The sequence below is a fragment of the Rhipicephalus microplus genome, unplaced genomic scaffold (assembly GCF_043290135.1).
Source record: "Rhipicephalus microplus isolate Deutch F79 unplaced genomic scaffold, USDA_Rmic scaffold_132, whole genome shotgun sequence".
Taxonomy (NCBI): Eukaryota; Metazoa; Arthropoda; class Arachnida; order Ixodida; family Ixodidae; genus Rhipicephalus; species Rhipicephalus microplus.
In genome coordinates, this window is record NW_027464704.1 from 77,501 (window position 1) to 92,027 (window position 14,527).

Below are 14,527 nucleotides of genomic sequence, written 5' to 3' on the forward strand. Positions count from 1 at the left end.
AAGACGAAACAAAAAGAAGACGAAGTGCGACGTGACATTGCAAAAGCAGCGTGAGCGATTGCGCTGAACGCGTATAGACGCCGTTGTTGCCCGCGTATGCAGGCGAGTTCAGAACGAGTGTACGAAGTGTTGCGAAGCTGGAGATGCGAAAGAGAGAGAGGAGGAGGTGGAGGGAGGTTGGCACACCGGAGAGTGGAAAAAAACCGTGTAAGCTGCTCATCGATTAAACCGCAGCTGGCAGGATGAGAACAATACGAATGCAGCATACGAATACGCGAACGTACACGCTTTTTTAATATAGCGTGGGCGAAACGAAAAAAAAAAAGACGTCTTTTAAAATTTTATTTTAGTTTATTATTTTTTTGTCATAGAGGACCCATCGAGGCAGTGCCGCGTTGCTCGACAGTTCTAATATATCACGAAAAAAAAAACAAGCAATAAAAAAGAAAAAGAAGACATATTCACAGTATATGGGTGCCGCACCGGTGCAAGCTGAAGTCTATATAGAGATTCTATAGATTACAAAATTGAAAGCTGCACGAGTTCACATGCTCAAACACGTCGTGTTAAATGTATCAAGACGAGCGGGAGGCTAGAACTTCAACAGGTGCGCTTATCGCGAGCCCCCCCGTGTCTTTCGCACGGTTCGCAAGAATGTGCATCTTTCGTGGTAGTTCCGTCCGTAAACTTCTGGTAGAGATCTTCACGCTGGCTGATCGACAGTCCATCGTATGCAGCGCCAGAATGCATCCTCTCTAGGTGCGCTAGATGGTTGCGAACCCAGCTATTTTAATGTTTCCGTATATAAAATGTCCTGTGACGACCACCTCTGACGAACGCCGGGTTGTTGGGGTGTTAGCCTCAGGGGTGTAGACAGGGGGGTAACCAACCGGGCCGGTGCCCCCCCCCCCCCTAATATATGCGGTTTTTTTATTCACGACGGCATAGGGAGCACAAAATTGATATTTCAAGGGGTTTCACCTCCCGAAATCAAAAAGGTGCCCCCCCCCCTCCCACCCAGAAAAAAAAAAATTTCGGCTAAGCCCCTAGTTTGCCATGAACTGCGTGTATACCACCGCAACGCACGTATTACAGCGTCCTCCTCCTCCTCCTCCTCCTCCTCCTCCTCCTCCTCCTCATCATCATCATCATCATCATCATCATCATCATCATTCTGACTACGTCCACTGCAGGACGAAGGCCTTTCCCATGTTCCGCCAGTCAACTCGGTCCTGTGCTTGCTGCTGCCAATTTATACCAACAAACTTCTTGATCTCATCCGCCCATCTACCTTTCTGTTGCACTAAGCAACCTGTTCGCGATAGGGCAACGTTTCCGGATACGACAACCGATTCATTGTGGAGCAAACGGAGCGCTGTCACGGGCCCGCTCGAGGAGGGGTGTTCATCAAACTCGAAATTTTCAGCGTGACCAAGTTCGCATTATCAGTTTGACGTCACACTGACAATACCAACATTGTCGCACTAATACTTTATTTTATTTATTTATTTAATACTGTAAGCCTTTCTCAGACTCATACAGGGTGGGCGGGAAAATATACACAGTCGCGTACAAACCAGGCAATATCGCACATAGCGGAAGAAACAGAATCACAAGATGATGGTGAAAATAAAACTTGAACGATGAAAGCAATTGTACAAAATCATGGACAGGTCACAAAACATCGAGGTATCAGCAGGGGGTACAACAGTGATCAGTGTGCTCGGAAGCGCTCACAAACATAAAAAAAAAGTTGCTTTTAGTCTTCATAAAACAGGCTTTCTACATTCCGAACAAATGAATCTGCAGAGGAAAGATTAACGCATTCACGTGGCAATTTATTCCACTCTTCCACTGCTGACGGGAAGAATGAATATTTAAAAGTGTCACAGCGTGACATGAATGGTCTGATGCACTTATTGTGGTTGGTACGAAGGGAGTGATGGTTAGGTGGCTTTATATAGTTGTCTTTATCTATGTTTAAACCGTTGTGATACAAAAGAAAAATAAACTTTAAGGAATACGTCACAAACTTGATGCTTGTGACGTCACAGACTTCAAGTCCAATAATAATATCTGGGGTTTTAAGTCCCCAAAAACCAAGACATGATTATGAGAGACGCCGTAGTGGAGAGCTCTGGAAAGTCCGACCATCTCTGACAACGCACAGTAGACGAGCCCCTACCATTTCGCCTCCATCTAAATGCGACCCCCGCGGCTGGAATCGAACCCGCGACCTTTGGGTCAGCAGCCGAGCAACGTACACCCACTGCTCCACCGCGGCGGATACAGACTTGAAGTCTGTGACGTCACAAGATTACAGTTGGTGCGGTTTATACAGCGTCATTCTTACGCTTCGTCATCGTGCACCTTCCCGCTTCCAAAACCACTTTCCCTTAAAAACGAGCACGTTCGACATTGCAGACGAGTAGATGTAAACGAACTACTAATCTACTCTAAATGCAAGCTGGTCCTGGGTGTTCCCTTGTGCTCAGAATGGCCGCCACCTCTTTGCTATCGGATAATAAACGCACCCCCTATCTCCCTCCTTCCCTCCCCGTTCGCGCCGATAATGAAAACAATCCTCTCGAAAATCGTTGTTGTAATTACGATTCGAACACGAAAGCTCACAGAGAACAAACCAAAGAGACGCACACAAAAGTGATGGTACGTGTACGCGGAGACCGGGATTTCTTTTTATTTTTTTAAAGCTATAAGGAAGCGTACTAAGCGTACAAGCAGAACAGTTGGATGTACGGGGTTGTACATGTGACAGCGAGTGCGACGATCAGCAATGCGATCGGTCCACAGGCAACTGCCTCCTCTCTTGTATACGCTCTTTCTAGCCGAGACCCTTTCTCAAAATTCATTTGGCATGCGGTCTCTCCACAGTGCTATCTCGTACACGTATACCACGTTCATACGCAAAACAGGCATACGAACACATGCGCCAGAAAAAAAAAAGAAGAAAAAAAAGAAAGCTACGGCTAAAACAAGTCTCCGTGCGGACTTTTTTTTTATCGTGTTTTGATCGTGTACTTCGTGTTGATCGTGTACTTCGTGTGTGCAACCACATGACGCGCACATCGGCCGGGACCGCTTACGCCGGTACAAGGCATGCGCGCTGTCTACGCCGAACGCCGAGAAAAGGGTTGTTTTCCACGAACTGCCTATACAGCGAGTGCAACGCACGAATTATAGTGTACGCGGCTGCGCTAAGTAAGCAACCCGTTCGCGATCGCACAACGTTTCCGGTTGACAACTCTGTTCATTGCGATGCAAACGTAGCGTATACGTGCATCCCAGCCCCGCCATAGACGAGTGGCGTTCGTAGAAGTTCGTGTAATCGGTGTGACAGACTTATAATAACGCGCAGACGATAAACATCGAAATGAGAGCGCGCGTCGGTCTATAGCTTTAGCGTCGTGTTAAACCAAATAGTCTTCCAAAATTAACTAGAAGGTACTCTGGCGCTGCGATCGTTGAGCCACCTTTGCTGACTGTCTTTCCTGACAAACAAGTTTCAAGCCACTCGAAGCCAAACGAAGCCGAAGTAACGAAGACTAGACAAATTTGTGCACTACCCAAGGAGGGTTAAAAAAGTTCCTGAAATGATTGCGCGGAAGTGAAGTCGTTTCTCTGACAAGATGGCGGCTGTGGCGGCCATCATACTAGGGGCATGATAAAGTATCATCGGTCAGCGATTAAAAACGAAGCGTTTCCCTCGCACGCCCAACGAGTTTAATGTGTGAACTTCGCCGGGTCACATAGCGCTCCAAGTGCGTCTTACAGTTACTACTTTTCCTTAGTGAGCCTCTAATCGGACGCAAAGTTCTTTGAAGATTCAGTCACCCATACTCGTTTCTGTGTGTTGTTTCGTCGGGGACAACTTTCTTTTAATAAAGAACTAACGCAGCATTCACATAACATATCGAAGCCACTTGATCTTCAAGTGGGCACTATCAGAAAATAGCATGTTTCCGCCATCTTGACAGTGGTAAAAGGTGGCTTCACTTCTGCTGGCAAGGCGTTGCGGGAGCTTTTACTCCAGCACTTTTTCTTTAATCCTCCTTGGCACTACCCATCATTTCCCATGCTTGCTGAAGCGCCGTGCGTTGCAACTTCCATAGACACTGGCACCGGAGTACCCTCTGTGGTATCTATAAGGAAGTCTACATATAAAACTTCTGTTTTTTATATAACACCGCTCAACACCAATCAACCCCGTAACGAAACTGGCGACACACTTCGGTGCAGAAGTGAGGCTCACCGAGCACGATGGCGACATGCAGCCTCCGTAAAGGAGCACTGACAGATATTTCACAGCTTTTTTTTTTTTGTCGCAATAGATAGCTAACTACCCACTTATCCAGGCTGGAAAGTTCGCTTGTTTCGGTACGCGACGGTTAATTATTTTGGAAAGGGTTTCATACCACTCAATCGCAGTTTCTGTTTCAGAAAGTGCCGAGTGAGGCGACAGCCAGAGTGTTTTTCGCGTAAACGTAGCTGGCTACATCATCATCATCGTCATCAGCCTGACTACGTCCACTGCAGGACTAAGGCCTCTTCCATGTTCCGCCAGTTAACCCAGTCCTGTGCTTGCTGCTGCCAATTTATACCCGCAAACTTCTTAAATCTCATCTGCCCACCTAACCTTCTGTCTCCCCCAACCCGCTTGCCTTCTCTGGGAATCCAGTTAGTTACCCTTAATGACCAGCGGTTATCCTGTCTACGCACTACATGCCCGGCCCATGTCCATTTCCTCGTCTTTATTTCAACTATGATATCCTTAACCCCCGTCTGTTCCCTAATCCACTCTGCTCTCTTATTGTCTCTTAAGGTCACACCTACCATTTTTTTTTCCATTGCTCGCTGCGTCGTCCTCAATTTAAGCACAAAACTGGTTGCACAGAAGCCTAGCGCTCACAACTCTTTTCAAGGAATGTGTGAGGAAGGAATGAACTTCCACCCAAATTTCGTTGCTTTGTTTTCTTTTTTTTTTTTGAAAATATTATTCTTTTTACAGCGGAAGCTGTGCATGGCAAGGAGAAACGAAAATCCGTTTGGCCGCGGTGTCATGAGCGGTCTCCATTGGCTGTGCTACCAGTTAGGTAATTCCCAAGCACGCGCGCCATTGGCTGCGCTGTGAGTGACGTCGTCGCAACCGCGGCGCCGAACCCGCGTGCACCCTGCAGTTTCTCGTGAGACCCCAGCGAGTTGGCTCGCGCTGTCAGACGCTACTGGTAGGTGTTCTGTGAACTGGTAGGTGTTCTGTGCTACAACAACGCAGCGTTGCAGCGTCAATAGAGAGTTTCAGTACTGCGGAATGGTGCTACGTACGCATCACGCAAGCGAATTGCGTTACGTGGCGTCGTTTGCCACTAATCGGCTTTTAGTACGCCGTAGTACCCGCGTACGTAACGAGCGTGAAGCGTGTTGCGTCATCTCGTGGATCAAAATAGAAGCACGTGTTGTTGACAGCCAATGTGAGCCAATCCAAGTGTTATAGCCAGATTATGGTCATTATTTAAGCCACAGAGCCAGTCGGTGCTTGCCTTCGATTCCGCCATTTTGCTAAACGAAGTCTCGCGCTGTCGCGAACTTGTTCGAGAGCGGCGCGATCAGCTCATACGTACGCACGCACGCATCTCATGCGTGTGTACGTAGCGGCTGCGTACGTAACGCGATACGTGCGCGTTGCGGTCTGCGCATGCGCACTACGCAGAACGTGGCGTCCTTACGTACGCAACGCCGCCACGTACGCAGCGTACGCAGTACCAGAACTCTCTAATGTGATGATTGCAGGAGTTTTCCAGGCGGCACATGGACTTCGGCTGCCACGTCTGTGACCACCTGTGGTTAGAGAACAACCACTGCGATTGACGCATTGCGAAACGAATTCAACCGCTCATTACATTCCTCCGCGGCCGTGATCATACAAGACACAATGTGCGGCATGTGAAACGAACACTGGACACCGTGGTAAACCCGAGCGAAAGGTGCGTCTAGTTTAATTAAGAAACACGAACGCGCAACCAGTAATTGTGGAACGATTCAATGCCACGCCGGGTTGAACCAGCTGATAAACACAGTGGCCACACGTTTCAGTTTTCGCTGGTTACGGAGTGCTTAGGCAGTGATCTTTTGCGTCCACTTCAGTTTTCTCTTTCATTAGGATCAGGGGCGGCGCCAGAAATTCTTAATTTTTTTTTACTGGTGGAGGGGGGAGGGGCACCTAAGACAAGTGAGTTGAGTAGCTTTAGGGTGGCAGGGAAGCTAGGAACATATGCGTTCCGTTTTGATTACGCTTGATCTTGGAGGGGGGAGGGGGGGGGGCAAATAGAAAGCAGCCGGCGGCCTAAAACATTGGGGGTGGAGCTCCAGCCCCCCCTCATGTCCCCCGCTTCCCTCACCCCTGATTCAGATTTTATTCATTACACGACGGGCAAAAACAACAAATTCTGTCCCCCTATACCACTTCAAGCGACACCTGATAAGAATGCACGTCACTTTACCTATCTGCTTATCTACCCATCAAAGCGTTGCGGGTGATTATGCGTTCATTCTCAAACCCGTGGCCCACGGCACACGCTCGCACGGGTAGAGAACAAGGGGGGGGGGGGGGGGGGAGCTGCCTTTCTTTTATTTCATTTTCGTTTTATTATTTTCTTTCTTTCTTTATCTGCTCTTCGCGTTTTGAATTTTCCGGTAACTGCCGCAAGAGGCCCCCTAACCCAGCGCAGCTTGCATAGTGTTCCCGCTTTCTTGCCGATGTTGTTTTTTCCGTTTCGGCGCAGTCGCCGCGAAGCTGCCTCGCTGCAGTTTTCGTACGCCTACCCTCACTCACCCTCCGCCCTTTCCCTTTTACAACGATCGCGCTGGATGCTGGCTTCGTTTCCCACCTGCTGTGAGCCAACAGCTGCACGCTGCTGCTGCTGCTCGCCCGTTTTCTAGCCGCTGCTGCTGTAGTTGCTGCCGGCATTGCTTCTGCGTATGCTACGCGTTTTTTTTTGCCGGATCCTCGACACGAGCCGATCCTTATCGAAATAGATTTAGGAAGCCCATAAAACGTCTCCGGCTATAGATGTCTTGCAGACCACTTCGCCAATGTTGCCCTTTTTATTGGCCGCTTTGTGCCCATACAGCCCGCCAATATCACCGAGGCCGACTATAGACGATCAAAAGGTGTAAGGGCGTGGTGTTCGTAGATAAAAACTAGACTTGGATAGTCTATAGGCCTAAATATGTGTCTAGACTTTGTGCCTGTATAGACTATACACACATAGTCTGTCAATGTCCCGGAGGCCGACCAGTCGATCAATAAAGGTGTGAGGGCGTGGCTTCAATACATAAAGCCCCCAGGAAAAGAGGCTTGGATAGTCTAAAAAGGCCAGTGCAGGCTTCGTACCTGGCACAGTCCGCCAATATCACATAGAACGACTATTCGATAAAAATGCTCAAAGGCGTTGGTTCTGTTTGTAGATAAACCCTTTAGAAAAAACTGGTTTGCCTAATCCTCAAGGACGTCTATACACTTGTTACAAAATGTTCACCAGACGCAGATACTTTCATTGCTCTGTTTTTACGTAATATGGCATACTAAACGTAATAAACTTATAAGCAAGAGACGGCAACGTTTTTTGGCTTAGTATTGTTGGGTGTGAAGTATCTAACTCAAACCCTGATGTCAAGTAGTATGTCAACATTCCAAGACAAAAATTGATCAAGGATGGTTAATGACGCAAGTTCACATAAGCAATCTTATCTAAATGTCTCTGGACAATATTAGAACTGTCTGTTAGCGTGCGCGGACCACAAAAAGGACAAAACAGGGGGAAATTTTAATGACTCGCTTTGTTTTTGTTAGACACAAGATTATTACGAACGAACATATAATCAAGCCATACCACAGAAACACGCACACGGTGCGAAGGACAGGGTCAGAAGGTTGGCACTGCGTAGGTTTAACTATAGATTACCAACAAGCCCCTATCGACCATAATAAACCTGTGTCATGGGCCAGTAGAACTTGAAATATTTGATTCGTCTCAAACTACTTAGCTCAGCTAGTGTTTCCGTATCGCCTTAGATATATATAGCTAGTTTGCCGCTGTCAGAGAGGCTATAGGTCGATGATAAGTGTACAGGTGGAAGTGTGCGACCACGTAGACCAAATCCTTGGTAAAATGCACTACCATTGAGCAGCGTGCAATCGCCTTGCATGAGCGGCTGTTAGAGACCAAATCGGTAATGTAAAGACCTAGGTTTGTCTCTATGTGGCTTAATGCTACGTCAAAAATTGATGGTCTATAGGTGTGTCAAAAGTTGATTGCTTGACGCTGTCACAATTCAGTGACTCATTTCTGTGTCACGACACTCCCACATCAAAGAACATTTCCAAAATTCGTTAACAAAAACATTCTGATTAATGTCACATCTCTTGTCGAGCCATAGTGCATTCCGCTAATACATTGCCAAAAGAAGTGGCAAAAACACATATTAGCGCATCCAATAAAACGTTTTACTTCCTATGGGTGGCGAGAAGATCTCACTGGTGTATACGACCAAAACCAGGCTTAGTTGACCGATAAGGGTCTTAATTCACTGGCCAGAGAACTTACGGAAGCGTTTAGAATGTCAAAAAAGAAAGAAAGTGATTGTGTCAGTCATAGTTCGGTAGTGTCGCTCAAGAAGATAAACTGTTAGATTCGACGTGGTAATCAATATTTCTTGTTTGGGGTTACGGTGGACAGCCCACCTGCGCATGCCGGCTGTACAATGTACGTACAGTTATTGGGAATTGAAGCGGGGCAATTTAGGGTTCCAGGTAATACTTTTTCCCACCATCTTCAGCTCGACTCATATCGGTTTTTTAGATCAGAGCCAACGTCATCTTTAGTGATCAGATTCATCGTAAAGTGATTATCTCGAGCAATTACGTAACGAGTCGTTAGGCCTAACAATTTCGATGTCGCGTTCGAATCTGTGAGTACTGTAAGTACGCAGATTTTTTTTTTTTTTTTTTTACCATGTAGTTGCGAGTTAGCGGGTGCCCTGTGCTGTGCGTCTTCTTGTACATATCGCATACCTAACTCGCGCAACGCAAATCATGGACCAACTAGCCCAGGAACTAATTCTCTGAAGAACCTTATAGTTCAGATCAGTCCTTTAATTAACACCACATGTATGATGCCAAGCATGAAAATGCCATTGGAAGGCATTTTGCATCCAATGCATGCAGTGTTCAATGAAGAATTGAATGGAGTTTGAAAAAAAAAAAAACACGATGGCACCGATGAAAAAGAAGACACTAGTCACAGATGTGGTGGGTGCGGTGGTTATGGTGACGTGGTGGTTGTCCTTAATGTCTAATCTTCACCATGCACCTTGCCGTCCAAGCAGCGGAGTTCGTACACACATATGTGTGCTTAGCATCGACCAGCCCGCTTTCGAAAGAGACGAGAAGTGCTCACCCATAGATGGCGTCCTTGTCTCGCTTGTGGACGTCCGGCACGGCGCCCATCACGTGATTGGCGGCTCCGGCGGCTCCGTGATTGGTGTACATGGCGGCCGCAGCGTTCATGGGGTGCGGGCTGTGCGCCAGCTGTTGCATGCGGCCGTGGTGGTCGTAGCCCCCCAGGGGTCCCTCCAGGGCCGTGCCTCCGCCGCCAGCGCCGCCGCCGTAGTGGGGCACCGGGTCATCGTACTGCGCATGCGCACGAGGACACTCAGCGTCACGAGAAAGCATAACCAAAAGCCAGACCGAACAATCGCTCAAAGGCAGAATCTAGCTTGTCATGCACCGCTTTTCGTCGACGTACTGCCACGCTCTTTCTCTCTCTCTCTTGGCAATTTCTTTAACATTTCTTAAACAGCCCACCTTACGTCACGCTATCATCTTCAGGCACGTCACATCGCTCAGTCATCAACTGCAAGTTAACTGTATTCGAACACGAACCGCAACATTTGAAGACTAGTTTTCATCCTCGCGCTGTCAGAGACTGGAACAATTTGGACCGCTGTGTTGTTGCCGTTCTGGCGACGCACTGCGCACAGACCGGCGCAGCCTGCGTGACTCGGACGCATGTTGCTACGCGCGTAAGATAAGGGACAGCGCCACCGCAGTTTCACCGGAGGCTGCCGTCACCACAGGTGGCTGCCTACAAGACCCGAGCTGCCAGGCTCGCTTTTCCGATTTTTTTTCATCTAACCGTTTCAGTGCAGCATCGGCATGCTTGCCGTGCTGCTGCTTCCACGTTAATAAACGATCGTTACGTTTTACGTTGGGATCCGTCTTTCGTCGACCCGGGATACCACACCGTAATCGGTAATACAGAATTTCCGCGCTTTGTGGAAACGTGTATCACACCATAACACGTACTTTCACGAGAAAAAAAAAAGTGCTAACCAACGGTTAAGCAATACTTCGAATGTGGTATTTAAGGTGTTAAAATAAAATGAAGTTCAAATTACGGTTTCTTTATCCGTCATTTTATTAAATCGAAAGCCATAGACGCAATCGACGCCGACAAACCGAATGCCTGACGTGGAAAGCGTAGAGCAAGGTGGCGCCCTTTGGGACCCAAATATAAAACACCGCACTCACATACCACACCAGCGAATCACGCACCGTAGGAGCGCTAACTCCTGTTCCGCCGGCAAAAAAAAAAACAACAAGACACCACAAAAGAACGTCTCGCACAAACACCCGCCTGGTGCAATAACTTCCACCTCTAGATGAGGTCACGCTCGGGACTGCATGACGTCAATCAGCGGCTTCAACCCCCTTTACACCCCACTACGTCTCGGTCGTCCCTGATGGATTCGACAGTCTTGGCTCGGTTCCAACTCCAGGGTGCGAGAGGAGGAGGAGGAGGGGTCGACTGAACGCGCTAGGCTGAAAATTCGCGCCACGCCGCAGCAGAAGCAGCGGGAGGAGCCGAGAAGAGGACGGTATATAATAACCACGAGAGGTTCTCGGGAGGATAAGAAAGCATAGGAGGGTTTCCAGTGGGCCGAATATAAACAGTCGCCTTGGGAGGGCCCTCGAGAAGGAAGCAGTTTAGTTTATACGCCACGAGCGGTGCGGGGGTCAAGAAGCGTCGAAACACAAAGGGCAAGCGAGGAAGCGCCAGCACGAAGAGAAGCCCGCGCCGCGTATAGTCCCGGCGCTTTTAAACCGCCTCCACTTCAAAACTCAAACGTCGGGTCCTCAACGCCGCAGGCAAGAGAACTCCACAAACCGACGCACGAGCCCTGCCGGCGCTGTTGCTGCTTTCTCGAAACAACGCGGCTCTTCACGAGGTCGAAGGTCCTAAACTTGGAATGCATCTTGGCGTGCCAACCCGTCCGGTTGGCGATGCAAAACACTGTCTCTTGGTTGGTTCGTTAGCCGGCTGGCTCCTGGAGAGAGTGTTGCAAGTGCTGGCAAGGTCGCCCGACAAACACGCACCACTTCTTGTACCCCAACACGTACCACAGTGGTTGGTTGGTTGGTTGATTGATTGATTGATTGATTGATTGATTGATTGATTGATTGATTGATTGATTGATTGATAAGTGGGGTTCAACGTACCGAAACCGCCATATGATTATGAGAGACGCCCGGTGTGGAAGGCTCCGGAAATTTCAACCCCCTGAGCTTCTTTAAAAACGTGCACCCAAATCTGAGCACACGGGCCTACAGCATTTTCGCCTCCATCGAAAATGCAGCCGGGATTCGATCACGCGACCTGCGGGTCGGAAACCGAGTACCTTAGCCTTCAGACTACCCCGGCGGGGCCGTACCACAATGAAACTACAGCGCACGGAAAGGGACAGGAAACAAGACTAGACGCGATGAAGTGCAGCAGTTCTGTCTCGTCTTTTTATCTGTACTTTTCCGTGTGCTTTTGAAGGCGGATCTGTACAACCGTCTGCAAAATAAGTCGGGAAGCGAGAGCTACGACCGCCATCTGATATAACTGCATCGCCGCGCCATCTGACGTGGTGAGTGCGCATGCGCGTCCTCTCACTTTCGCATCCTTATCTTTGCAATGCCTTGCAGCGGACTAAGTGATTGTACGTAGCGTTTCTCTCTAGACGCCACTTTCTTCAATCCGTGGCGTGCTCAATTTGACGGGGGCACCATGGCGGTACGCGGCTCGCTCCAAGCCCAAACTCCATAAGCGCGAAAATGCACGCGACAGCGACGAGCGACGCGACGTAGATCGTCTTCGCGCGATCATTCGCTAGCGCAGGCAAACCTCATTCACGCGACGGCTTCGGCGAGCGAATTCCACTGTTGCTGGCATGAGGCCGTCTACTCGCACCAAGAAAACCGCGTAGCGAGCGGTTTCCAATTTAAAAATAAGATATATTGTTGTGTAATGGAACGGAAAGTGTTTATTATTGCCTTGCAGCATTTTTTTATATGCGCATGCGTAATAAACATTGCGTTATTCCTTGTTGCGCATACGTGACTCGGGCAGGGTAACGTGCACCTATGTAGTCTTCGTCTTTTCCGGTTTTTCACTATTGGCTGCTTGAGCCCAGCACTTCCGGGCGATGAGCGACGGTTTCCAAATCTGGAGAACCGAGTGATCGCGCGAAAACGAGCACGCGACACGTCGCGCGAACGCCCTGTTTCGTCGCTCATAGCGTCGCTCGTCGCTGTCGCGTGCATTTTCGCGCTTATGGAGTTTGGGCTTCACAGACAAGGCAGATTATCGCTAGAGTTACAAACTCCTTTCGAAAAAAATTAAGCTGGGGACCAATGATAGGCCGTTGCGAGAATCATGGCAGTGCTTTTTTTTTTTTTGCATCCATTATAGGGCTTGTTTACGCAGGGGGAGGGGGGTGCGTTACGGTTACTCTTATCACCCCCTCCCCCTCTAATGGAGGACACTATACGGACGCCTATGACATCTTTTCATGCAACGTGTTCCATCCCGCATGATGAAACATTACCAGCTTACCAGTGGCACGCACGGAAATTAATGTTCAAAATTTATGACACCACGGAAACTTGCCGAAGCTTCACACTGCCGACCGTTCTTCTTCTTTCTCATCCCTTACTTCCTAATATGTCGAGTCCTTTCTCGCTGTGAATGTGGCCCTTTAGAGACTATTGTAGAAGCGCAACTTCGTTACCAGAGATTTATCCTCCTTTCATCTTTACCGATCACTTGCGGGGCATTTTATTCTCACTCCATTGTACGTCGCCGTACTTGAACAAAACAAAAAGGGCATCAGAAACCCGGATCTACATGTCTGTCCGAGGTCAACCTTAGTATCCGTTTGATTGTATCCGTAGAATACAATCGAAGTTATAGGGTATAAGGTCGCACTATTGTGGACGTATCGGAAGTCTTGGCCGCTACGACGCTGCGCTGCATGGCAGAAGGTCGTGGGTTCGGCTTCTAGCTGCAGTCGCGTTTGGATATGGGCAAAATCAGAAACAAAAAAAAGAGAAAAAAAAACACTCGTGCTTTTACATATATAGCGACACACTAGAAATATCGCAGGTGGTTAGAAATGTGTTTGGTGTTGCCCGCTAAACGCCACGTCTCATAGTCTTATCGCGGTAATGACGCATAAGAATACAAAATTTTCATTATCTTAATCAACGCGTCAGATTATAATGCGTCATACGCACCGAGGCATATTAAACGTTTGTTATAATTCCATTGTTTTTGCAGAACCCCATCGAAGTTTGGCTATAGACGATCACGTTGTGATGTACGGAGACAGACGACAAAATTCGGAGACGACCGGCTCGATAAAACTTTTAATACAAAGTCACTTTCTTATCCTAGCATGTGCAGACGTCACAGGGGATCACATTTTTTTGAATAAATAAAAATAAATTTGGTATGTGGGGTTTAACGTCCCAAAACCACTATATGATTATGAGAGACGCCGTAGTGGAGGGCTCCGGAAATTTAGACCACCTGGGGTTCTTTAACGTGCACCCAAATCTGAGCACACGGGCCTACAACATTTCCGCCTCCATCGGAAATGCAGCCGCCGCAGCCGGGATTTGAACCCGCGACCTGCGGGTCAGCAGCCGAGTACCTTAGCCACTAGACCACCGCGGCGGGGCAAAGAAAAAAAAAGAAATACGGCACCGCAAGAACAAATCTGTACCTCAGAGCTGACGATTTTTTTTCACGAGCTTGATATGAAGGCTGCCTAAACCTATACAGTTGCTCGTGAGACTGGGAATCTGACCTCGTGCCTCGCTCGACACACACGAGAACATTATATCATGCGCGCGCAAAAGAAAAAAAAAAGTTTCGTGCGGACGAAGCATCGGGTTCACTATAAACCAGACAAAATGGCAGCGACAGTTTTCGTATATAAAATACAGCCATGCAGCTTGAACAGTTATATATATATAGCAAGTTTAGCAGACGATGTGTGGATGACGTCAGCATCATCAAGCAGCGGATGCGTGAAGCCGATTGAATTAAGTTTGCGCGCACACCTGCATACCAGGATACGACATGACTGTATGCCTGCAGCCTGCGTACCACGACTAAGCTAT

General features: G+C 48.3%; 1 protein-coding gene across 1 annotated transcript in view; it reads right to left on the reverse strand.

The window, feature by feature from the left end:
* The window catches only part of LOC142790836 (homeobox protein Meis1-like), a gene marked incomplete at its 3' end in the record, with an annotated part of 110,659 nt that overhangs the window by 67,357 nt on the left and 28,775 nt on the right, over nt 1–14,527 (reverse strand). Inside the window, exon 2 of the mRNA XM_075885361.1 lies at nt 9,474–9,706. Coding sequence (XP_075741476.1) covers nt 9,474–9,706 — 233 coding nt within the window. The remainder of the gene's footprint in view (nt 1–9,473; nt 9,707–14,527) is intronic.